Source organism: Mustela erminea, chromosome 7 (genome assembly GCF_009829155.1).
Source record: "Mustela erminea isolate mMusErm1 chromosome 7, mMusErm1.Pri, whole genome shotgun sequence".
Lineage (NCBI taxonomy): Eukaryota > Metazoa > Chordata > Mammalia > Carnivora > Mustelidae > Mustela > Mustela erminea.
The window spans coordinates 688897-713335 of record NC_045620.1 but is presented as its reverse complement, the minus strand read 5'-3'; the positions used below and the strand labels follow the sequence as shown (position 1 = coordinate 713335).

General features: G+C 66.5%; 1 protein-coding gene across 5 annotated transcripts; it reads right to left on the bottom strand.

Moving 5' to 3' along the window:
- Positions 1–4398: 4398 nt before the first annotated feature.
- Positions 4399–19850, bottom strand: CHRNA4 (cholinergic receptor nicotinic alpha 4 subunit). Of its 5 annotated transcripts, none has more exons than XM_032353524.1 (6): positions 19790–19850; positions 16171–16322; positions 13399–13443; positions 13194–13303; positions 7837–9205; positions 4399–4995 (listed from the first exon to the last, which is right to left on the bottom strand). In XM_032353524.1, exons 1-6 carry the CDS (start codon positions 19806–19808, stop codon positions 4870–4872), a joined length of 1821 nt encoding a protein of 606 aa, XP_032209415.1. In that variant the 5' UTR covers positions 19809–19850; the 3' UTR covers positions 4399–4869. The 5 variants fall into 5 exon arrangements, with proteins under 5 accessions (XP_032209415.1, XP_032209416.1, XP_032209414.1 ...); XM_032353525.1 differs by lacking the exon at positions 19790–19850 and adding an exon at positions 19231–19299; XM_032353523.1 differs by lacking the exon at positions 19790–19850 and adding an exon at positions 17693–18027.
- Between the last annotated feature and the right edge of the window lie 4589 nt (positions 19851–24439).

The following is a 24439-nucleotide window of genomic DNA, read 5'->3' as shown; positions in this document are numbered from 1 at the left end:
TCCCTCTGCCTCTGCCGCTCCGGCGGGTGAGCTCACTCTCTCTCTCGTGCTCATTCACTTTCTCTCCCACAAATAAAATCTTTAAAACAATAAACCGAAACACAGAAACGAGAACACAGCTTTCCGGAAGGAAATACAGATGCGCACAGCCTCGGGATACGCAGATTTCTCAGAAAGGCTCCGTAAGCAAGAACCGTCGCCGGGAGCAGTAACAAACCGCCCTCCGTCGAGCTTAAAATCTCTCTTCAAGACACCACTCAGAAGATGAAAAATACAGTCCCAGGTGGGAAGAAATAGTAGCTCACTGAAGGAAAGCGGTAGGTAATGAGAGACTCCATCCACGGTCGACTGAGCGAGACGCCGCGCGCAGCCCAGCGCCACGGGGCCTGAGAAGCGGACAGGAAGCGCGAGCTCCCGCGAGCGGCTCACAGCCGTGTGACCGCGGCCAAGTGTCGCAGGGGGCACCGCGGGGGCGCAGGGTGCCCGGCCAGGAAGTTTCTCAGCTCCTTATGAAGACAGCAGCACGCCTCCTGCGGCCCCAGAATTCTAGCTATTTGCCCCAAAGACGCGAAACCGCGTCCACGCAGACCCATGACTGAGTGTGCGAAGTGGCCCCACCCAGCACAGCAGAACGACCCAAATGTCCAGCAGTGAGCACACACGGTGGCACGTCCGCGGACACCAGCCAAGGGCACAGACTGTGGGCGGGCAGCCGCCACACGCCAAGCCCAGGAGTCCATCCATCCGCAAAGGAGTAGCCTCCATTTCCGCGAGGTTCTAGAACACGCGGAGCCACTGTAGCAGTGGCGGTCGTGGCGGTGCGTCCCGGGGCACGGCAGGGGGGTGCATCCTGGGGTGACACAACGCTGCGCTGACTGTGCACACAGCGCCCGCGTCAGCAGGGACAGGAGTCAGGTTCGCGGTTCAAGGCGGAAACACCCCTGAGGAAGCTGACGGGCTATGTTGCTGTCGGGGAAGGGGGAGCGCAACACACGGAACTCTGCCCAGACGGACGGGGGCATGCGGTGAGGGGCACCGGGCCGGTCCTCAGGAGGACGACAGCCCCAACGCGACGGCAGGGCAGAGGCCAGCAGGCCCGCAGCGGTTCTCAGCGATACCCGCTCGGGAGTCGGGAGGAAAACACACGGAGGCCAGCGGTCTGCTGCGCCCAGGCAGACCTCGCCCCTGACCGACCTGGCCGGCACTTCTGGAACATTCCCCACGGCCAGCCACACCTCCCTGTAAAGGATACACGGACCATGGGCCACGATCAACCACACGCTGGGCCCCAAAGAAGCGCTTGTCACGGAAAAATCAAACTGCCCGCAACGGGGTTAAATCAGAAACCCACACTGGGCACTGGGGTGGCCGGTTCCCGCAGCCGCTGAGGTGCATTCGGGAAGAGCCAGGCAGGCGGCCCCGGCGGGAAGCCTGGGCATGGAGGGGCCGTGAGGCGAAGGGACGCGCGCACACACGTCCCGCCTCGGGGCAGTCGCTCCAACAGAAGTGCACAAACACCCCAAAACACACCCGGAGAGTCCGCAGCAGAATTGTGTCTAACAGCCCCGCACTGGAAACAGCCCTGAGGCCCGGCCGCGGAGGGCGGGTCAGCTAAGGCTGGGGGAGCCGCAGTCGGGACGCTGCAGAGCCACGGGGCTGCGGTGCGGGCTACGCGCGGCGTGTGGACGGAACACAAACACCGGGGAGACCGGAGGACGGCCGCAGGCTGAGGCCCGGGGCGCGGCCCAGCCGGTCTGCGAGGGAAGGCCGGCCAAGCTGTGCGCTTGATGGGTGAGCTGGGGAGACAGACGGACGTCCGGATGCGCCGGCAGGAGGCAGGGATGGGCCCCGCCGTCATCGGCTGAGCCCCACATTCAGGAGCACGCAGGGCCATCTGCTGTTTTTACTCAAGCTGAAAGGGGAGACTGTGGACTAGGAAGGACCGGGTCCCGGGACCACGGTCAGGGTAACGGTTACCGCCAGGGGAACGCACACCGGGATCATGGGCTTGCCCTGTGGGGGCTCCGGTGGGAAGCCGGTTCCACTCTGGGGGTCGCAAGGTCTCTGTGGAAGCAGCAGGCGTGGCCGGCATGGCCCGCGGGGCTGGGGGTCGTCGAGGGTGGGGAACGCCGGAACCGAGTCCACTGGTGGCGAGGGAGCCGAGGCGCGTGGGGACTCTGGGAACCCGGGCACCAGCCGACCCCCGTGACGGAGAAGCCCGACCACCGTGCTCCGTGCCCGTCTCCACTCACACAAGTGGCCCAGCGAGGCCATGGAGAGGCCAGTGCCACTGAAAGGAAGACCTGTGACTTCATTCCCACGCCGTGCCCCCCAGGGCCACAGGACGGGGTGAGAGGAAGGCCCAGACCACGGCCTTGCTGGGGCCTCTGGGGCAGGGCAGGGCGGATGGCCGGGGCCTGGCCCGGGGTGTGTGAGGCCGGGACCGGTGGCTGGAGGACCAGGAGAGCTGGGCACGCAGGGGTGGGGCCTGGCTGCGAGCCGGAGGGAGGCGCACGCCTGGCAGGCTCCAGGCAAACGCCCGCCCCCCACCCCGGGACCTCCCTAGCTCTGGGGGCCTCCCCTCGCCAGGCCTGTAAGGCCCCCAAGATGTCCTAGCATCCCAAGATACCGACCACAGAAACCAGGTTAACACGACAGGAAACAAGAGCGTGTCCCGCACAAAGACCAGGCGGCCCTCATGGCCACTGAGCCAGACCCGGGGACTGGGAGCAAAGGTCGTGGGCAAGGGACCCAGAAGCCCCCACGCTCCCGTTCGCGTAGACGGAGAACGCCCCTCGGCGGCGACCGTTGCCAGTTCACGGGCGGACAAAAGACCATGATGGGTCTTGGCGATGCCACCCCGGCAGGGAGGGTGGCAAGAGGGACCCGCCCCATAGGGCTCCCCCCACACCCCGACCACCGGAACGGGCCGGGCGGGCTCCCTGGGAACCGTGGCGTCCGTGTGCGCACCGGGGTCCTGGGTCCTCGGTGTCTTGTGTCGTCAGCCTCGCTGACCTGGTCACGTGGAAGTGTTGCCTCGGTGGGAACAGAGTCCTGGAGGCACATCCGAGACCGTGACTGTGGCTCGCCTGGCGTGAGGAGAGCACGGCACCGAGTGATCCCGCGTGGATCTTCTGACGCGCTGTTCTCTGTCTTAAAGCACAACAACCAAAGCCAAGAATGGGACGGGGGAGAGTCTTGGCGCCGGCCGCTTGGTGTTCTCTCCCGCTGGTGTTCTCTCCAGAAAACAGCATCCACGCTGGGCCAGCACCAGGGGCCTCCCCGCGGCCACGGCACGGCTGGACCCGCTCACATAAAGACTGGGCGCTCACATCGGAATCTGTGTCCTGCCCGCCACGCAGGGACGGCTGCCCTAGGAAGCAGCTGCAGGTCACAGCAGGCCCAATGGGGCCCCAAAAGCCTGGACTTAGACCCTGGGTCTCTGCATCCCAGTCCTGAGCACGGGGACCGGCCAGGCCCCGGTCGGGGTCCTGTGTCACAGACGGGGGCCCCAGGGGAGGGGAAGGGCTCCCTACTGCCCTGACTCTCGTCCACCGCAGCGTTGCTGAAGACGGGGACCAGCGATCGGGCCAGGCAGCAGCAAGGCCCGTCAGGTGCTTGGTCACTCTGTGCTCCCCTCTCCTGACCCGGGCAGCTCCTACCTGCCCCGCAGCACCCCTGAATTAAGGGCTCTGGGGAGGTGGGATTTTGACCGTCAGTAGGGGGCACAGGCTCCTTAGCCTCCTGGGCCTCATCCTCTCTGAACACCGTCCCTACCCCCTTCCCTGGCGCTTGCGGCCCAGCGGCTCTGACGATTCAGGGAGAACCTGGAGGCTGCACGTGCCCGCCCCCAGCCGCCGCAGGAGCACAGGGACACTGTGAGGGCCGCCTCCCAGAGGATGACACCAGGTCCCCCAGGCGGGGCTCCTGGGCCTCCTTGGCTCTGCTGGTCCCCCACCCCCACGCCAGCCGCAGGGACCACACTCCAGGGGGCCCCGGGGCCAGCCTGGCTGAGCTGCCCGTAGCCACCCCTCACAGGTCGACCACGTCTGTGCATTAGACAGGGTGTCCCAAGGGGCTGTGACCAGAGGGGGTCCCACGGGAGGTCGGGGAGAGCCTGGACAAGGGTCAGAGCCCCTGGTCTGGACGCTGCTCCGGGGCCCAGACGAGCTCCCAGTGCCTGCTGGGACTCAGGACAACCCAGGACCTCAGCAAGACAGACATCCAGACTCCCTGGGGCCAAGGGTGCCCTCACCATGGGGCGCGTCTGTGGACCCCGCCACAAGCAGGCCCAGCCCGACACAGTCCTCAAGACGCCGGGCACAAGCCCTGCTCCAACGTGAACTTACCCAGAAGAAAACGAAACAAGGCAATTCCCGCTTGGGCCCCCCCGGCTAGTGAGCATTGAGGGTTTGCAGCCGGCCGGAGGCTGCTTCCACGATCCCACAGGGACGAGGGGCATGCAGGGCTGGGCGGGGCCGGAGGTCATGGCCCTGGGACGGGGGAGACCACCAGCCTCCTCCTGAGTGGCCAGACGCGTGTCCCGGCAGGAAGCCCGCGTGTCACCATGCTCCAGATAAACTTTAATAAGACGCGGGCGGTGACCCCGCCCTCCAGACGAAAACAGGCGTTTACCCGCTGTCCTTTCTGGCCTGGCCGCCCCCCTGGACGTCTCAGCACGACCCTGCCAGCACCAGCTCCCCCAGAGGCGGCGGCCCTTCCCCAGGCCATCTTGCAGTCGACGGAAAACAGGGGGACGATTTGGCAAATGGCAGGAGAACGCAGGAGTCCCTCGGACGGCCGGGCACAGGCCCCGGCGAGAGGCCCGGGGGTGCCGCCGGCATCCCGCAGGTGGCAGGGCCCTCCCTGCTAGATCATGCCGGCCAGCCAGGGTGGCAGGAAGAGGCCCGCGGTGCCCAGCAGGCAGACGACGACGAACACCCAGAGGAAGATGCGGTCGATGACCACGGCCACGTATTTCCAGTCCTCCTTTACCTGCGAACACAGACGCGCGCTCACGCCTGGCCCACTGCCCGCGGGCCCCCAGGCCACGAACACCTTCCAGAACATGAAGCTTCCTGGGGCAGGTTCTTCAGCCCCCCCGACACCAAGGCCGCCATGCGAGGTGACCACTTGCCCCAAGGTGCCCGGCAGGAGGGGCTCAGACACGTGGCCTCTGAGCGCTGCCCCAGGGACAACCCCCTCTAAGAGTGGGAGGGCAGCAAAGCCACCGCGAGAGGCTTGCAAGGACCCCCAGCGCCAGGGAGGGGGAAACAGAGAGGGCCTGTGGGGACACGGGGTCTGGGCTGCTTCCCGGGGACGCCCGCTCTCGCCTCATGGAGCTGGGGGACGTGGGCCTCCAAGCACACCTCACCTGCACGAGTAGGTGAGGACCGAGGGCCCAGACGGGGCAGCCACCCCTCGGCTATTCAGGGCCAGGACCATCCTGGAGGGGACATCACAGCGGATGGCACCCAGGCAGCGATGGCTGAGACCCGTCTGCTCCTGCTCCTGCCCGCCCTGCCCCAGGGCCAGATCTCACAGGCCAGCTGCTGTCCTGGGTCATCGGGGTCTCTGTCCCTGAAGCCCCTCGAGGCAGCCACAGACCCAGGCGCAGCGGGCCGACTCCAAATGGCAGAGCTGCCAGGGGCACAGGGCCCTCAGCAGGGGTGCGGAGAGGTCCCGGCTGGAGGTGGGGACCTGCACCCCAAGGCCAGAGGGTGGGCGGGGCCCGTGTCCCCTGGGGTCACCCGCCTAAAGAAAGGCATTGGGTCCGTCCACATGCAGATGGGGACCCTGCGGACAGAGCAGGGGACAGCCTCAGTAACACATCCCAGCTCCCAGCCCAGGCCGGCCGCACGGCCGTCCTGTCTCCCGACCCCTCTCCTCTGCTCCCCCAGGGCACGGGCTCGGCGTGGAGGCTGTGGCCACAAGCTCGTCCTGGATGGGCAGCCCGTCCACGTCTGAGGGAAAGGGTGTGGCCCCCAGGTTCCGGCCAGCGGGGCACCGAGGCAGGACAGCCGAGGCGGGGCAAGCCCAGCGCGCCCGGGGCGGGGGGTGCCAAGGGTACAGAGGGCTGTCCGCTGCCCTTCTCTGCTCTGATTTCCCAAGAACTCACAGGCACCCTGATGCTTTTCAACGGTTTTAAACCAAACTGAAAACGCGGAGCAAGCAAGGTCACTTATAAATAAAAAGTCCCTCCAGGACCCTCCGTTCCAGGAAGGCTGAGCAGCGGCCCGCGGCCTCTTTCCCTGCTTTGTCTTTGATCCCCCTGGGCGCGTCCCCCATCCTGGATGAAAGGCCTCGCGGACAAAGCCGCCCAGAGCATCCAAGGTCCACCCGCGTCAAGGCAGCTGGGCCCCCCAGAGCCTGGCGTCACTCCGAAGCCAGAACCAGGTCGCGGTGGTCCATCACGCCACGCAGACAAGCATGGGACTGGGCCCCCGCCGGGCAGGTGCGCACGGCCGCCAGAGCCCGTCAGGACTCTGCACACTCCCAAGGGCGTCTGTCCCACCTCAGCGGGGCTCAGACCTACACATCGAGTCAGGGACCCTTCTGCTGCGGTTAAATGGGGTCCCAGGAGCAGGGTCTCCCAGGCAGAAGCTTCCGGAAACCTCCCGAATGGCTTCCCAGCCTGGATTCTACAGGAGGTCCTCCTCTCAGGGGTGTGTTGCACGGGCCCAGGGCCCCCGTCCCGTCCAGGGCTCGCTCAGCCACAGGCCCAGGGGTCCTGGGGCCACACGTGTCCCCCACGTAATCAGGGGCCATGACCCAAGGTGCAGGCAGGGAGAGACAAGGAGGACCCACGTCCACAGCAGCAGCAGCGGTGGGCATCACCAGGCAGGACACAGCGGGCAAGGGCAAGGGCGATGCCGCAGGACAGCTGCCAGGCCCAGGCTGCCGGCAAGGGACGGCCCCACAGACTGAGGACAGTCCCCACCCCCACTTCTGCCCGTGCTCTGACCTGAGGGTCCCCCGTCAGCCTGGACCCTGGTAGACACCCCTCTCTCCCTCCTGGCTCCATGGGGACCTGAGTGTCCGCCAGTCTGCGCTGGGAATCCTGGCCCTCGGGGCCCCCATCCCCACCGCAACCCTGTGACCGGCGGGCAGACATCAGCAGAAGGAAGGAAGACGTTCCCTTAGTGGCAGGCGGTCCCCTGCCCCCTGCCCCCTGCCCGGTGACCTTTCCTCCAGGACCCGGGAAGAGCAGGAGCTCCTGTCTCAGCACTCAGCAGGGAGACTGGGGACCCTGTCCGGGCTCCTTTGATCCCTGCTGGTGACCGAGAAGCCCCACAGGAGGACCGGCTCCCGGGTCCCCAGGTCCCTGAGGCTGGGCAAGCATTACTGCCCAGACACCCACCACTCCCTGTTCCTTCTCCCTGCCTGACAGATGTGGGGCTGCGCCCCACACCCCAACCCTCCCCTCCCATCAGGCCTTTCAGTCCCTCTTACTACCCTTCCACTCCCGCACCGGGGCCCAGTGCCCCCCAGGCCCCCCGCCAGAGGCCCACTCCTGGCCCCACTCCTGGGCCTTCCCAGGGACAAGCAGTAGGGCCCAGACTTCCCGGGCAAGGCCTCCCTGCCGCCTATGGGCTCCCGCCGCCCGGACGACACAGAGGACACCCCTGCGGTACGCTCTCACTCGCCACTCCGGCCACCTGCCAGAACCAGGCGCTCCGGCAGAGAGCGCAGGGGAGGGACGGGGCTGCGCGCCCCGCAGAGCTCAGCGGCCCAGGTCCGGGGCCTGGATTCTGGATTTTTCACCAGCCACCCCGTCCTCCAGGGAGGGAAGAAGAGGAGCAGCCAGAGCGTGCCCAGCCGCGGGCAGAAACTCACCGAGAAGTCCGTGTCCTCAGCTTTCAGATGGTCAGCAATGTACTGGACACCCTCCACCGCCCGCGCCAGGGCCGGAGACAGGGGCAGGTGCCGGGCCGGCACTCGGGTGCCACAGGCTTTGCGCACGGCATTTGGGGACGGCTCCTTCCTGCACCTGCACCTGCATGGAGAGGGCTGGTCTGGGGGCCGGAGCTCCGCGGCACTGGCCTTCGGGAAGGCAGGGGAGCTGGTCACGGGGCCCCCGGCCACGGAGGCAGCCTCGTCTTGGGGAGCACAGCCCTGGATGCTCCAAGACCGGCACCGAACGCCGCCCTCCACCCTTTCAGCCGCGCTAGACACGTGCTGGACGCTCAGGGACCGGGCTTCGGTGAGCCCCAGGGCCCGGGTGCTGGGGGGTGGGCGGCAGGAGTCGGGCAAGGGACAGGGGCTCCCGGGGTCACCCTCCGAGGGCTGCGGCGCCGGCACCCGGTCTGAGGGCGATGCACAGGCCGGCTGGGGCTCGGCCGGCTCGTCCCGGGGGCCGCGGAAGGACGCGGAGCGCGAGGGGCCCCGGCTCCGCTCTCCGCCCACGACGCCAGGCTCCCCCTCGGGCTCGGGCCAGAAGCCGGGGGCGCTGGCCACCTTGTGCATGGACTCGATGAGCCGCCTGCAGTTGTCCTTGACCACGGAGGGCCGCTTCATGAGCAGCAGGCGCGGCACCACGTCCAGGAAGACCCGGCGCACCCAGGCGGGCATGGTGTGCGTGCGCGGGGAGCGGTGGTGCACGTTGAGCACGAAGACGGTGATGACGATGGACAGCGTGACGAAGACCATCGTGAACAGCAGGTACTCGCCGATGAGCGGGATGACCAGGGAGGTGGACGGGATGATCTCGGTGATGAGCAGCAGGAAGACGGTCAGCGAGAGCAGCACGGAGATGCAGAGCGTGACCTTCTCGCCGCAGTCGGACGGCAGGTAGAAGACCAGCACGGTGAGGCAGGAGATGAGCAGGCAGGGCACGATGAGGTTGATGGTGTAGAAGAGCGGCAGGCGGCGGATGACGAAGGCGTAGGTGATGTCGGGGTACACCTCCGCGCAGCACTCGTACTTGCGCGTGTTGTAGGTGCCCACCGCGTCCACGATGACCCACTCGCCGCTCTCCCACAGGCCCAGCTGGTCCACATGGCTCTGCATGCTCACCAGGTCGATCTTGGCCTTGTCGTACGTCCAGGAGCCGAACTTCATGGTGCAGTTCTGCTGGTCGAACGGGAAGAAGGTGACGTCGATGCTGCACGAGCTCTTGTAGATGGCGGGGGGCGTCCACTGGACCCGCCCGTCGTGGAAGAGGTGGGCCTTGGTCAGGTGGGTGATCGCGAAGTCCCCGTCCGCACTGTGCGGGGAGAGAGGGGCGTGAGACCCACCAGAACCGCGGCCGGCGCTCCGGCGCATCTGGCCTCGCGGGTGAGCCGAGAGGGGCGGGCGGCCCAGCCGGGCACCGGGCACGTCACTCACCTGCCTTAGCTTAGCGTGCCTACCCTGGGGGACACGTGGCTGGGAGGACCTCCAAGCGGCCCACGCCGGGCCTGACACACACACTTCCTGGTGACAATGGCCATCACCCGGGGCCTACGGCAGGGACTGGGGGCCCGCACCTGCCCGCACCGGGGGAGGGGCACCGGGTCCGTCTCGGTCCTGCGGCTGTGCGCCGCCCGTGCTGCGAGTGAGCGGGCCGCCTGGAGGGGATCATGTTCCTGCAGGGGTCCCAGGCCAGAGAGCTCCGGTCTGTGGTGTGAAGGCAAGTGGGGCCTGACCCTGAAGAACAGAGGCCCACGCTCTCCCGCCCCTGGGCCCACAGCAGAGGGCGGAGGGGACGGATGGTCCCAGCTCCCGCTCATACCCCGCACGGATCCGCACACAGGCGGACTGAGGGCCAAGCAGCCCCGCTGGGCCCATCACTGCGCACGTGGCCGTCCTCCCCCTAAGGACAAGGGCACGGCGCGACACTGGCTGCCAGGCACCACACCACGGAATTCTGCAAGGCCTCCTGGGACCAAGCTGAGTCCCCTGAAGGTGACCCTGGGGGACAGGCCAAACTTGGGGTGAGGGCCTGTCCAGCCACTGTCTCCTGCCAAGAAGGGGTGTGCCGATACCACGGAGCACGTCACTGCTTTCTCTCCGTTACCCCGACTCACAGGCACGAATCCCCCTTCCTGCCCAGGTGAGGACCCCAGGCCGCCGGAGCAGGAGGGGACAGGGCCCACCCCTGGCCATCCGTCCTCCGGCCTTGCCCTCAGCCTCAAGAGTGTTGGCACCTGTCCATGGCCGGGCGGGTGAAGGCACGAGGACCCGCTGGCCTCGAAGTCCAGGCTCTGGCCCCGGACTCCCAGACAGCGGCGTCCGCCCTGGTGTCTCCACAAGGATGCACGCGCGTGGGGTGCGCCACGTTGGTGCTCTGTGGAGTGAGGCAGCGTGCCCGTGGGAGCCCGGGGACACTGGCTAGCAGCCCCCACCCTGAGCCCTCAGCGGCTCCTGGCGTCGGCCGTGCTCTGGATGCCGATGGAAGGCCCTGGATGCCGGCCCGGGTCCCCAGCAGGTGCAACCTGAGCTGCGTGCATACTGCTCTCCGGGCCTCAGTCTCCCCCCGGGCTGGGCTGTCCACTCTATGGACAGATGGTGGCTGTGGCTGGCCCCATCCTCCCCACGGCCGCACGGAGCCCCAGAGACAGCACCCATGGTCCCCATGCTACCGTGACCCTGCAGACAGGGTCACCGCACAACGCGCTGACACAGCAGCTGAGTAAGAGAAGCCGCCGGCCCTGGGCTGAGTCAGGTGCCCTGTCCCGGGCTCAGAGCATGGCCTTTGTGCCTGCCCACACCCACCAGGGCCTAAAGCCCCCAGACATCCAGCTCCAAGGCCCCCAACGGTCTCGGGTGGTGCCAGTCCGGTCCTACGATCTCTAGGCACCCTTCTGGGCCGATGTCTAAGGTCAGCAGCAGGTGGAGACCCACAAACACATCTGCCAGGAGAGTGGTGGGGGTCTGCACGTGGGACCCAAGGCCTAGACCCCAGCGGGGACCGCGGCTTTCTCCAGGGCGGGGTGGCCCGTTCTGTCCTCCCTCAGCAACCTCGACCCACAACCCAGAGCCCCATCCTCGGAGGCACCGAGCACACACGCAAACACGGCTCAGAAGCACTCTGCAGGCAGGTTTGAGGCTCTGGTCAGCGGCAGGAGCCCGGGCAGTCCTGACCCCCCAGGAAGTGCAGGGAATGTTCCAGAAGTTCACGGAAAACAGCCCCAGGGCCGGGAGTGTGCGCCAGACCTCCGGGTTTTGATGCTCACAAACAGGGTCCAGGTCTTCTCCTGGTGCACAGACCGTGGCCCCCCATGGCTGGGCACAACTGCACCCTGTGCCCCCGCCTGGGGTCTGCTATGTCCTTGCCCGGCGCAGATCTGGCTCCCAGGAGGCCCCCTTGGGACACAGGGTCTGGACCTGCGGGCAGACGCGGTCCCCGTGGGCAGACTCTCACTTCCACAGCCCAGGTCTCGAGGAGGCAGAGACTCTCAGAAGGCAGCTGAGTGGAGTCCCTAACCCGGCCTCGGCCCCCCCCCGGCTGTGAAGGGCAGGGCCCCGTGCAGGGGAGAGGAAGCACCGCCCCATATCCCGCCCCATGTCCCCCCTCCAGGAAGCCAGGGGGCTCCGGACGGATGTTGGGACCCGACGGTCAGATGGTGAGTGCGCTCTGGCCTCGCCGCGTCGCGCTGTGGCCCCAGCAGAGCAGAGCAGCGGGGCCCCCTGAATCCCCACCCGTGTAGGGGAGAGGCCTCCGCTCCAAACGCCACCATGGAGAAGCCCCCAAGTGGACCACACGGCCTCCCAGGCAGGGGCTCCCCAAAACTACGAGAAAAGCTGCCCATCTCCGCCCTCGCCCAGTAGCCCAGGCTGACCACTCCAGGACACACCGCCATGGCCAGCATCAGGCACCCCGTGGCCCCTTCCTGAAAGAGCCTCTATGCCGACCACAGCCCCACGGAGAGGCCGGAGGTCCCCCCCTCCCCCGGGACCTGGAAGAGGATAGAGAAGAGACTTTGAGGCAGTGGCCCCAGGCTCCCCGGCCGCAGGCCTGGGGGGTCTGCACAGCAGCCCCCTAGCTGCTTCTCAGCTGGAACCATCCTGCCCAGGGAGGACAGAGCTGTCCCCACAACAGGAACGCTCCCCTGGACCCAGGAAGCAGACAACACGTTCTCTGAATCAAATAGCCCAGGAGACGAGCTCGGTGGGGTCACGGGGAGCCGGGTGCGGACCCCAGGAAGGCCAGGGAGGCCAGGGAACCCCGGGCTGGTCGCTCAGTCGGGGCTGGCTGTGGAGAGCCGGGATCCTGCCCCGCGGGCAGAGCAGCAGCACCAGTTCCTGCTCGCGGAGCCGACCCCCACCTAATGCATCCCCGAACACCGTCAAGCTCTTCCTGCTGCCATTACTGGAATCAATTAAGTTGGAAGAGGAGCCCAATCGTCCTTAATCAAATAGCAACGTTTTATAGGTCAGGCCCAGCGCCCGGGGCCCTGGAAGGGGCTTTGTACCAGAGCCCATCGGGGTCTGTCATGGGGAGAGCAGGGGTCCGCAGGGAGCTAAGTGCTTCATCTGTAAACACTGCGGGAGCTGCGGCACGGCTGAGCCTAAGACCGGGAATCCACATCCCAGCTGGGACCCGGCAGTGACGTGGGGACACAGGAGGACGTCAGGCTGCCCCGGGCTCAGGAGCCCCCAGCAAGGGTCCCGGCGAAGGAGAGCTGGGACCCTGATCTCTGCCACCACCAAGCCTTGCAAACACTGGCTTCTGGCACAGTGACGGAGTCCGTGAGCAGATCCCGGGCGGCGTCCGGCCCCGAGGCTGCTGGCTCGGGACTGTGATGGCATCGGGGCTGGGGAGGGGCCGAGCGCCCAGGAGCAGACGCACGGAAGGGCCATGGGCAGCGGGCAGGAATGCGGCAGGAATGGGGTGAGGCATCTGGGGGCTTCCTGCCCCCAGGGCAGGGAGGACCACCTGCCCAGTCAGGGGCTGATCCCGAAAACACGAGAGCCGCTCTAGGCCCGAGGTCCCCTTGCCCCTGTGGGGAGAGGGACTGATGCCTGCACGGGGCTGGCTGGTCCAAGTGGGGACGGACCCACGCTGCACCCGGGGCCCCTGTCCCCTGCTTTGCTCACCCCCTGGACCCTCTGCCCCCGCCTCTGTTCCCTCCTCTGCCTCCCAGAGGCTCTGGCTCCCGAGGACGGGCCCACACAGGCCCCTGCGTCCTGCTCACATCGGGACCCCCTGGGTCACTCACACCTGGACACAGGTGCCCGCTGCCCCTGCCCGCTGACCTCCCGGGGCTCACTTGTTGTAGAGGACAATGTCCGGCCGCCAGATGAGCTCGGAGGGAATGCGGATGGAGGTGACATTCTCGTAGTCCGCGGGGTCCCAACGCAGCTTGTAGTCATACCATTCCTGGGCAGGGAGAGAGGAGGAAGCCGCAGCCGGCGAGTGAGGCGAGGGGGGCGCGGGGCAGGGGAGGACCCCGGGGTCGGGCTCCCGTCACTCACCTGCTTCACCCACACGTTCGTTGTCATCATCTGGTTCTTCTCATCCTGGGACACAGAGGAAAAGAACAGCCGTGACCTCGGGGGACAGACTTGGTTGGACGTGTGCGTGCGCACGCGCCTGTGTGTCCCTCTCTCGCTCTCTCTTGGCCCTGAGTCTCCTGGCCCACGAAGACAGGCCTGAGATGGACATGGGAAGCAGGTAACCTCAGGGAGGAGTGAGGACCTCATCCCCGGAGGCAACCAAGGCCAGGGTGGTCAGCCTGAGGGTATTAGATGGGGACATGGCCCCTGAACCTCTCCCGAAGGAGCATGGGGACAAAGCTGGTCTGGCTTGGCAGGTGGCCAAGGCCAGGTGTGGGGATGTCCGAGGGCTCCCAGGCTGCTGGAGGAGAAGCTCCTCCCGGGTCCCCCACCAGCCTGCATCGACCCTCCCGGCTGGTCACATCAGCCTGTCCGCAGGCTTGCACAGGTGTGCACAAGGTCCCACTCACTCCCTAGGCTGGGGACCGACGGCCCCTTTAGGACCAGGGTCTCAGCACCTTGGGATGGACAGGTAAGGGGCTGCAACAGGGGAGGTGGGAGCAGGAGACCTGGCTGGGTCCATCCCAAGGTCACTGTACAGCCACCTGTCCGGTGAGGAGGCTGGACCACGCACCCCTTTCCAGCCACTATCCCCAACCCCACACCATCCCTTTCTCCCCCACTGGTCCACGAGGACGGGCCAGCTGACATTTCCCCTGGGAAGCCAGACAGGTCCTGGGCAGTCAGCCGGCAGGACATGCTGGAGCCTTTTGGAGAAGGGCACCACATTCCAGGCAGGGACGCAGGGGTCTGGGGGGACAGGGCGTCCTCACATCCCACCAGCCTCTGGGAGCCACAGCCACAGCCCAGCCCCCTGGCACCGTCTGGAGAGGGGCACGCCTCGGCGCACGCTTTGCCCAGGGTTTGGGGAGGAGCGCTGAGCCACCGGTGGGAAGGCTCCCTCAGAGTGCAGGCTGCCCGTGGGGTCCGGACAGGCGGGGCCCTGCCCCTGAGGGGAGGGAGGCTAGACAGGGCTGGGGGCAGCGTCTGACCCCGACGTGGCCTAACCTTTCCCCTCAGCCACCCAGGACCAGGAACACACAGGCCATTGGCAAAACCCACTGAAGCCAAAGACATCCACGGGGTCCTCGAGCAGAGGGGGACCCTGGGGCAACACTGGGTCAGGGAGGCGTCTCGTGCCCCAAAGGCACAGGCCTGGGCACCTGCCCTCCTGCCTCCCGCAGGAGACAAGCTGCCCATCGGCTAGTTCAGGAGAGGGAACCGGGCCTCTCGCCACCACCAGGCACTGCCCTTGGTCCTGCTCTCCCCCGGGGCACTGAGGGCAGGCCAACCCCCAAAGGATGCCAAGGAGTAAATATGACCTGAGCTGGCCCTACGGCTGGTGCTGGACACAGAGTGACCTCCGCGACCCAGTCCTGCCCCGTGCTGCGTGCCCAGGACACCCCCGCCGGCCGCAGCCTTTCCTGCCTCCTCTATCACTTCCCAGGCTCAGAATGAGCTTTGAGGGGCAGAGCCTAGAAAGCCCCAGGACACCTCGGGCTCCCCTGCCTGTGTGTGCTCGCACACGGGAACCTGCCCCCCGACACTGAGCCCCGGAGAGGGCAGGGCAGAGTGCAGACCGGGCGCGCGGCTCCTTCTGCCCGTACACGCGGCCCCCAACCTCAGACCCCTGCCCAGGACACCAGCAGGACTGCTCATCCGCACACATGCGCGTGCAGGCATGTCCGGGGCAGAATGCCGAGCCTGGGAGCCTCTCTCTCCCTCCTGCTGTGGCCCCAGGGCCTTGGGCACGGCCCTCGTCATGGCGCCAGAGCCTATGTGCTCCCAGCCTCAGCCTCCTGGGCCAATGGGTCGCACGGGCATGTCCGGCAGTGAGCAATCCTGGAAGCCCAGGAAGGCCAGACAGTGCGCTGCCGAGGACCCCCACAGGCCCCCAGGGCTGCCACCGCCCACCACGGCTCACAAGCCTCCAGGAGCACTGGGAGCGCTTGAGGGAAAAACCCAAGGCCCAGTTCCAGGACACCTGAAGGTGACCGAGGACAGTGGAGACTGACCAGTGCCCCCATGCACATACGTCCCTCCCGCCTCCCAAAGCTCCCCCGAAGCTCCCCTCGGATCTGACAGCACATTTCACAAGTGGAAACTCCGGGGGTCACGGGCAGTGGCTGTGTGCAGCAGCGTCTGGCGTCCAGGCCCCCACGCCCCATCCCGGGCAGCTCCCCCACTCCTAAAGCAGACTCAAGCCTGGGATCCTGGCAGGGGAGCGAGGTGGGCATTTGGGGGGACCTACAGCCCCCCACAGTCGGATGAATTCCACCTCCCTCCCAGCAACCAGGGCTGACTGGACCCTAGGGTGGACCACTTGGGCCCTCCCCCACCCAGCAGGCCGGGGACCTCCTCACAGGCATGAACCAAGCTCCCAAGGCCCTTCCTGGCCGGGCCAAAGCTGGGACTCCAAGGGTCTTGGGCCCCATAGGGGCATTTTTGGCTCTTTGCTCCTGAAGGAGACAGCCCTGACCTGGTGAAAATCCGGCATCTGAGTTTTCCCACGGGGGTGGCCTCCCTGTCCTCTGGGCTCTGGGAGGGCCGACGGCAGCCTCCCCACCCCTCCAGGCTCCCCCAGCTCTGCAGCCTGCCCTCGGATGGGCCCGCTCCCTCCAGCAGGAGCCTCCAAGGCGGTGTGCCATGGGCCAAGGTTCAGAGCTCCCCCTCCCCACCCTGGGCACCTACCACATCAATGAGCTGGGCGATGGACAGCCCGAAGTGGACCAGAACCACGTCCGAGATGTTGGCCACGGGCCGGGACCACTTGTTGTAGCCGGAGAAGAGTGTCTTCAGCAGCCGTTCCTCCGCGTGGGCCCGCGTCTCCACCGGGCTGCTTGCTGCGGGGACAGGAAGGTGGGCTGCTCAGGAGCGGAGGGCACAGTCCTCCAGGCTGCCCCCTCGGGCCTCCCACCAGGTCCTGGTCTCCTCCAGTTCCAGCCACCTCAGGACATTTGCACATCCGGCCCCACTTCTGGCGTCGGTTTCTCTCCTACCCTCTGGGTCAAAGCTTTCTCAGGGAAGCCTTCCCAGACCCCTCAGACACTGAACCCCAGGCAAAAACAAAGGGTAATAGCTGGCTGTGGAGGTGGGGCTTCATCGCCAACGTCCGCTGAGTTCCAGAAACCTCCCCCAACGCACAAGGTGCGGGTAACCGCAGAACTCCGCGACAGCAGGACGGCCGGGTAGGCTGTCCTGGGGATGGAGAGCTGGCTCCCCACGGCTGCCAGCGCCCTGAGTTCTCACCAGACCCTGCTGACTCCAGCACCCTGGGGCCGTGGACAGACAGGCTTCCATGAGTCGAGGGTGACCCCCTGCCAAACACAGGCTCTGCTTCCTGAGGAGGGGCCGCTCTGATCCCGCCCCATCGAGCAGTCTGTGGGCTTAGGGCCTCTGTCCCCCCTCTGCCCCTGCACTGGGCTCACTGTATCATAAGGGGACTTGGGGAGGGAACAAGGGACCCGCTGCCTGCAGGCAGCTGTCCGCTCGCCTGTATGTGCCTGTATGTCCTGGACCGAATGTTGAGAGAGGATTCACAACACCCTGGGGTCAGTCTTAGACCTCTCCTCTCAGGGACCTTTCACTCTGAGTCCGGAGACCCGCCCCCCAACCTTACTCTTCCTGGCCGGTCGCACCGGGAAGGGTTAGCCCACTCCCCACCGGGAGGCTAGAGGCGGCGATTCCCTCCCCAACCTAGGAACAGCGCCGTGGCCGCCCGGAGATGGGGGAGGGGGAGGTCGAGGGGGTTAAGACTTCTGTCCCAGGGAGTCTGGGGGAGCCGAAAAGGTGTAGATGGGGCGCGGCCAAGGGCGGAAGTCACCCCTCTGCTCCCCCAAACCTGGAGCAGGCGCGGGGGGGGGGGTCTGCAGGGAAATTTGGCCGATGGATAAAGACGGAGATCGGTGGGCCCCGCCTCTCTCTACCCAAGTTGGAGCTTCTGGGTCCAGCTCCCAAAACAGCAGCCCCCCACCCCCACCCCTCCCCAAACCCCTTTCCCGCATTCGAAGGCGAGTTAACTCCTTCCTTGCCCCGCTCAGTCCGCACCGCAGGACAGCCTTTGCGTCTGGGGTGGGGGAGCCTCCGCGGCTGCCCCGTTGCGCGCACCCGCGGCTCGGGACCGCAGCCAGGAGCCTCCCCTCCTCTGGCTCCGGAGGTCCAGATCCTCCCTGAACTGGACGAAAGGGGGCCCGTCTAGCGCCCCGAAACTCACCGGGTAGGAAGCCGGCCCCCAGCAGCAGCAGCAGCGGCGGCAGCAGCGGCGGCGGCGGCGCCCCGGGGCCCCCGAGCTCCATGGCGCACCGAGCGGGCTCTAGACGCGGGCGGCTCCCGTCTCCGCCGCGCCCCCGCTCCCAGGCCCGCGCGCGCCCAACTTCATGCCCCCGCGGCGCGCGGGCCGCTCCGTCCACTGCGCCTGGTTCCGCCGCTCCTCCCGCGGGGCGCGGCGGCGGCGACCCGGCCGGGAGCTCGGGGCTGTGGGCTCCACGGCGCGGCCCCGCCCGGCCCTGCCCGCCTCCAGCCGGCGAGGAGGAGGCGGAGGAGGGAGAGGGGAGGAGGGGGAGAGGGGAGGAGGGGAAAGCGGGCGAGGACGTGAGGGGAGGAGGGCGGGGCGGGCCGGGGGCGGACCACCAGCCGGGAGGGGGCGCGGAGGGGGCGCTCGGCCGGCGCCGGGGCAAAGTTTCCCTCGTCCTCCCCGGGGCGGGGGACGAGCCCGAGCCAGGGGTGGGGGCCCGTAGTCGCTGCGTACGACTGGGGGATCCTGGCGCCGGGCTGGTTTTCGGAGCGCGACCCACTGACCTCCACCCCCGTCCCCAGTCCTGGCGCCCCACCGCCTGCCTGGATGGGGACCGCGCACCCAGGGGCCCGCGGCCCGCCCGCGCCTGGTTAACTCCATCAGCCCCGCCCCGCTCCGCAGTTGGGAAATCACTAGCCCCTCGTCGACTCCCCCCGGGAGGCGTTCCGGAAAGACCACCCTCTACCGGCCCGTCCCCCGCGGACCCGAAAGCGTCCAGGGGGGTGCCCAGACGTCGCGGCCGCCCTCCCGGGGAGAGAACCCTACAGCCCCCGCCCCGGGCGCAGCGGCTCTGCTGCGTCCGCTCCGGCCTGGAACGCGCGCGGGGACCTGAGGGGCGGCGGCGGAGGGTCTCGGCCCGGGCGGCTGGAGAACCAAGCGCCCAGCGGCGCGGGCGGACGCCTCATGTCCGCCGCAACTGGGATGCCTGGCGCGACCGTGCTCGGTGCCCTGGCAGGGGCTCTGCCCCGGGTGGGTCAAGGTGGCCGCTGACCCCACAGCAGGGGCTCCGAGGAGGGCTGGGAGTGGCCGCTTTGTGCTCGCAGCCGCGGTCTGCAGTGAGGGAGGGCTGCGCAGAAACGCACCCGCGGCCTTCCCGGCGCGCCGGGTTTCCAGAGCCCCCACGCGCGGTCTTCGGGCCGGGCTGGGAGCGGAGAAGACGCTGCAGACTTCACTGAGCTCCCCGGCCTAGTGCGCGCCCTTGAAGGGGCAGAACGTGGGTCTGGAGCCCCCTGCCTCCCTCGGCACCCGGACAGACCCCGGGGATGCTCCCGGGTGACAGGCATCAGTCCCAAAAGCCCCCGACCCCTCCCCATTTCTCTCAACCCATCCCCCCTCCCAATCTCCCCAGAGCCCCTCCCAACTGACCTCCCCTCCCCTTCTCTCCTGCCCCCGCCCCCATCGCCCTCTGCCCCTCCCCTCCCCGTCTCTCCTGCACCCACCCCCCCACCCCCGCCCACCTGCTCTCTGGCTCCAGGTTGAGCTCTGCACACCTCCTACACCTGCTTTGAGACCTCCAGGGGCTTCTCTCACTGCTGTCCTGCCACCAGAGCTTTCAGAATGCTCGGCCCTGGCCCTGAGCCAGTCTGGGCAGGGACGGCAGCGCCCCTTTAACTGGGCTCTTGTCTTCCCTGCACGCCTGTGGGGAGGTGCTAGCACAGAGAGGTTAGGTCATGTGCCCAAGGTCACACAGCAGGGAGGGGGGGTTCCAGTCCAGCCCACCTGGCTTCAGGCCTTGAGTGGAGCGTGTCCCAGGACTGGCCTGTGTCCCTATAGAGGTGGCCTCCTGGTGGCACCCCCATGGTCTGCCATTTCCTGGAGCCCCGGGAAGCCTGCCCTCCGGGAAACCTGGCCTGCCCAGACCAGCACAAGACCCTGCGGGGGCCTCCCCTCTCATAGAAGAGCCCAGGGTGGATGACAGGCTCTGGTGGATGGGAGAAACAGCCTGGGGCCCCTGTTTTTACCTCCGGTGTTAAGAAACCCCTGTTCTGTGCTGTCCCAAAACAAGTAAAGCCGCACCTTGCTTGACAGTCGCCATGTGGTTCTATACTCCTTTGTTCGCAACAGAGGCCGGCCATGCTCTGGGGCCTTCTGGAAGCCTCTTCCAACTATCTCAGCAACCCTATGAAGCAGGGCTCATCATTACACTCATTTGGCCACCTAGGAAGGTACCACTAGCTGGGGAAGCGTCCTTTCCTCCTGCTGTTATCCAGCGGCAAACAGGACAGCTCTGGGGATGAGGAGGCTCCCTCAAGTGTCCGCGTTTAGTTCACTCCTCCAGCCTCGGTAGGTAGAGTCGGGCGCTCCCGCCACTGTCAGGCTGGGGTCAGAAGAGAAAGAGGTGCACAGGGGCCTGGGCCAATCCGCGAAGGCTTCCTGGAAGAAGGAGCATGCAGGAATGGAGGCCCAAGGACTCGTGAGGAGGGTCCAGCCAGGCCCCCAGCCCCTAGCAAGTGCTTGGAGCTGACCTGGCCTCCTGGCCTGCAGTGGGGGCTGGAATGGCCGTGGGGTGGGGGTGGGGGCTGGGGGGTGACACACTTGTTCAGGAAGGGAAGCCCTTGGCTCTCAGCAGAGCCTGCAGAGCTCCCAGGTAAGTCAGCTCTACCTTCTGTTGCCCTTCACCTTGGCGGGCTTGAGCGGCCGAGATGGTGGCTCCTATGGCCATTCCCGTGGGCAAATTCCACCAGAGAGCCCAGCGGAGGCCGGCAGGCCTGTCTCTCCCCGTGCCTGGGGCCAGGCTCCGGCAGACGCGGCCCCGTGGCTGGCGTGCTCACACACATCTGTCCAACCTCATTTGGCTTTCCCTGCAGATTTGCTAATGCAGCAAGATTAATCGGGTCTAACTCATTAATTTGCAAGGCCCTCCCTCCCACCCGCACCCGGCTGGAAAGCACTCTTGCGGGAGCCTAGAAATCATCATCGTAGCTGCCGCTGAATTAGACTCTTACTCCAGCCTCCAGACCCCTCCCTCAGCTGCTCCCCAGACTGCTGTCTCGGTGGAAAGGAAAAGCCCCAATTCACAAACAAATGAGACCAGCTTCAGAAGAGTCCGCCCCCCCCCCCCAGTCCCACAGCCTCTGTGACGGGAGCCCTGTGTCCTCTGAGGGTGATCCCTGGTGGGGGCCAAGGGGAGGAAGGAACAGGCCCCCCCGGAGACCCCTCCCCAGCCGGTGTCCCACCAACAACAGGGATGGCAGAGTGGAAGGTCACCTCCGGCGGAAGCGACCTGTCCCCCTCCCCCTCCCTCCCCTCCCCCGCTCCCTCCTCCTCCCCCCTCCCTCCCCTTCCCCCCGCTCCCTCCTCCTCCCCCCTCCCCTCCCTCCCCCTCCCGCGCCCTCTCCACCCTCCACCCTGCCCCAAGGACATTTCCATGGCAACCAGTTGGTGCCATAAACAGGGATTTGAATTAAAGGTGGGAGATGCAGCTGGATCCCAGGACCCACGGTGGGGGCAGGGGGCCCCTCAGCGCCAGGACCCGGGGGGGGGGGGGGGGGGGGGGGGGGCAGCGCTGGCTCAGCCCAGATGCAGGGGTCCTGCACATACTCCCACGACCCTAGGGGACCTCCAAACGGTCACGAGCCACATGGTGACCTGCCCACGCCCCGGCTCACCCAGCAACACCGCACACTATGTCCGTCCAGTCTCTTCTGCGGTCGACAACCACAGGCCCTTCAAAACCCAGAAACCCTTGAGGAAGGGGCACCTGAGAGGTGGGGTCAGTCTCCACTGGAAAAGAACATTTCAGGGGTGCTCACTCCCCCACCCTGCACCCCAGAGCCAGACCTTGCTTCTCTCCCTAGGTCTCCTCACCACCAGAAAGCTTAGCGTACCTTGAATGTGGGTCGCACTCCCCCTGCACCGCTGCCACCGAAGTGAGTTCAGAGGGAGGCTGTAGGCTGTGTACATAGTGTCTGGCTTTTAGCAGGAGCTGGGGAAACATGTGGAAGGCATGGAGGAGTGAATGAATGAATGAATGAATGGCTGGATGGATGGACGGACGGACGGACGGACAGGTGGTGGAAGATGCATGGGCATTTAGCTACCTGGCAAAGGGCATAAGGGAAGCCAGGCCCAGGGTGGGGCCCTACTGTGCCGCCTTTCCTCCCCACCCTATCCTGGGCCCTGCACACTCAGACTGAGAGGATCCGGGCGTGGGGGGTGGGTCACGTGATATCTGGGGGGGAGGGATGATCAGGCAGGAGCAAGGACCCAGACCTGCAGACGGTTCAGAGCCAACCCTGTCACCTCATCGATTTTCCTCCCGTCTATCAGGAGCAGATCAGGATTCAGTGGCTCTCACTCCGCAGGGCCTGGCACCTTGCCCCGCCCTTCCTCAAGTCGGGGGTCATGCCGGCCCCCCGGCTGCCCCTGAAGCACACCTCTCAGTCAGTCCTGCCTAGGGGACCCTCCCTCAGCGGCACAGTGGACCCTGCCCTGCCAGAGCCCCAGGTTGGCCCTGGCTGCCTTTTCCCTGGGGCTACTAGAAGGACCCTGGTCTGGCCTTGGGATTGACTCTCCCATCAGGATCCCTGGTCCAGCACACAACACCAGTGAGGCCCTGAGGGAATGCTGTGTCCAGTCCCCAGGCCATGCTGAGCACTGCAGGGAGACAAGAATCCTCCTGGGCCAGAGGGCTCCAGGGGCGGGCCTCCCTGCTGGCTTCCTGCTCTCAGCACCACAGACAGCTCTGGGGAGGCTGCCTCACCCACGAAGGCTTCCCTGGGGCCCTCATCTCCCAAGGGCCAAAGCCCTGCTCTGTCCCCAGCCGCACAGGCTTGCAACCAGACATAAGAGACCATTGCTGGCCCCCTGACGGCCACACATGCTAGCTGATGGGCAGCACTGAGGGAGAGCATAGCCAGGAGGCCCCAATTTCTCCTGAGCATCACAGTTTAAAGACCCCAAAATGTTTTCCTTGGAGGAGAGGAGAGGGCAGTGGCAGAGGAAGACCGGCCCCCGCCCAAGACATGCGCGCTCACCCCGACCTCTGGGTCTGAGTCATGGGCAAGCTGAGCTGCCCCGGAACCGGGACCTGCTGCTCTAGCGCATTCCCCGATCCCTCACCTCGGGTGTCCCGGAGCCGGGTCACTTTGCAGATCCAGCCTGAGTGGGGCGCAGGCCTGCTCCTCGACCTTCAAGAGTACCCTGCGAGCCCGTGTCCCGTGAGCTGGCCTTTGCCCTCAACACTGCAGGATCTTCTTAGACAGAATACCGACCCGCCACCCCCGGCTCCGGTTCCACAGCTGAGGGTCTCTGCCCCCCACCCCTGCCCCGCCTGCTCCTCTGCGAAGTAGTTAAATCTCTACGAACACGCCGCGGAGAGCCCAGCTCCGAGGGGAAGCGTGCAGCGCGAGGGGTCTCTGGTCCTGACCGAGGGGACTGGGTGCTTGTGCAGCAGGGCAGTGACACGAGGGCGCGGACACGGGCTCCGCCCTGTGGGCCAATGCCTGTCCCTCCCTGTTCCCTCCGTGGCTAAGTGGAGGCAGCAACCGTCCAGCTCAGGTCGTTGTGAGGATGGGGGAGGCTGCCAGCCGCGCACGTGGGACCTGGTTCAGGGTCTGGCGGCCCCCGAACTGGGCCACTGCTAAACGACCACTAACCATTCTTTCTCCTCAAGGGAAGGGTCCCTGTGCTGACAGCCAAAGGGCTGGACCTGGGGCTGCAAGTCAAGCGTCTCCACAGAGTCCAGGCGTGGAGCTCACGGGCTGAGCCAAGGGCGGCACAGACACGGAGCCTGCACCTCTGCCCTGGGGGCCCTGCCGCCTGCTTAGTGCTCAACTCAGGGGCCGAGGGTCAGTACCTGGGGCTCTGTCCAGGTGGCCTAACCCAGGACCCAGACAACAGGCCTCTGGACACATGCCTGCCCGTGAGCTGGTGGACACATCAGGCCCTTGGCAGCCGCTCTGAGCAGGCTTTAGGAAAAGGACTGAGTCCAGCTGTGTGAAGAGTTGCATCCTCATGGCCGTCGGCACTGAAAAGCCCTTTGTCCCAGCCAGCTGGCCGCCGGTGGACTCCTAGCCTGAGCCTTCAGGGTGGACCCAGGCAGTGCTCCTGGGAGGAGGGGCTCCAGGGGAAAGGCAGGCAGGTGAGCCACAGGCCAGTTGGCTCCTCGTGCTGAGGGAAAGCAGGCCCAGTGGGAGACTCCATGCCCCGTCTGGGAGAGCGCTCAACCATCTCCCCAAAGCCTCTTCTCTCCCCTCCGAGTCCACATGCCCTCTCTCGGCCTCCAAACTTGGCACAGGGCAGAGAAGAGACTTCTGTGGCTCTAGATGGAGCTCTGCCAGGCTGTGAGACCCTCAAGGCCTGACCTCTCTGGGCGGATGGAAATACCACATCAGGACACAGAGAGGCTCTGATCCCAAGCCAAAACTGATGTCCCCGGGCCACACGTGGGACTTGCCTGCTGAGAGCAGAGCAACGTGTAAGCTTTGGGACTAGACCAATTCTGCTGACCCACAGGGGGTCCCCACATTGCCGGCTGTGGGTATCCCTCTTCCCCCACCAGACCCTGACACCCTCGAGGAGACATCCTAGAGGAGCTGATGGGCAGGCCACAGGTGCCTCCTGCCCAGGCTGGGCTTGGTCCATGCCCACAAGGCCCCACAGGGCCGGCCCAGGGGCCTTCAAGGAGAGGACAGGACCTCCTGAAGTTGGAAACTGGGACTTGAT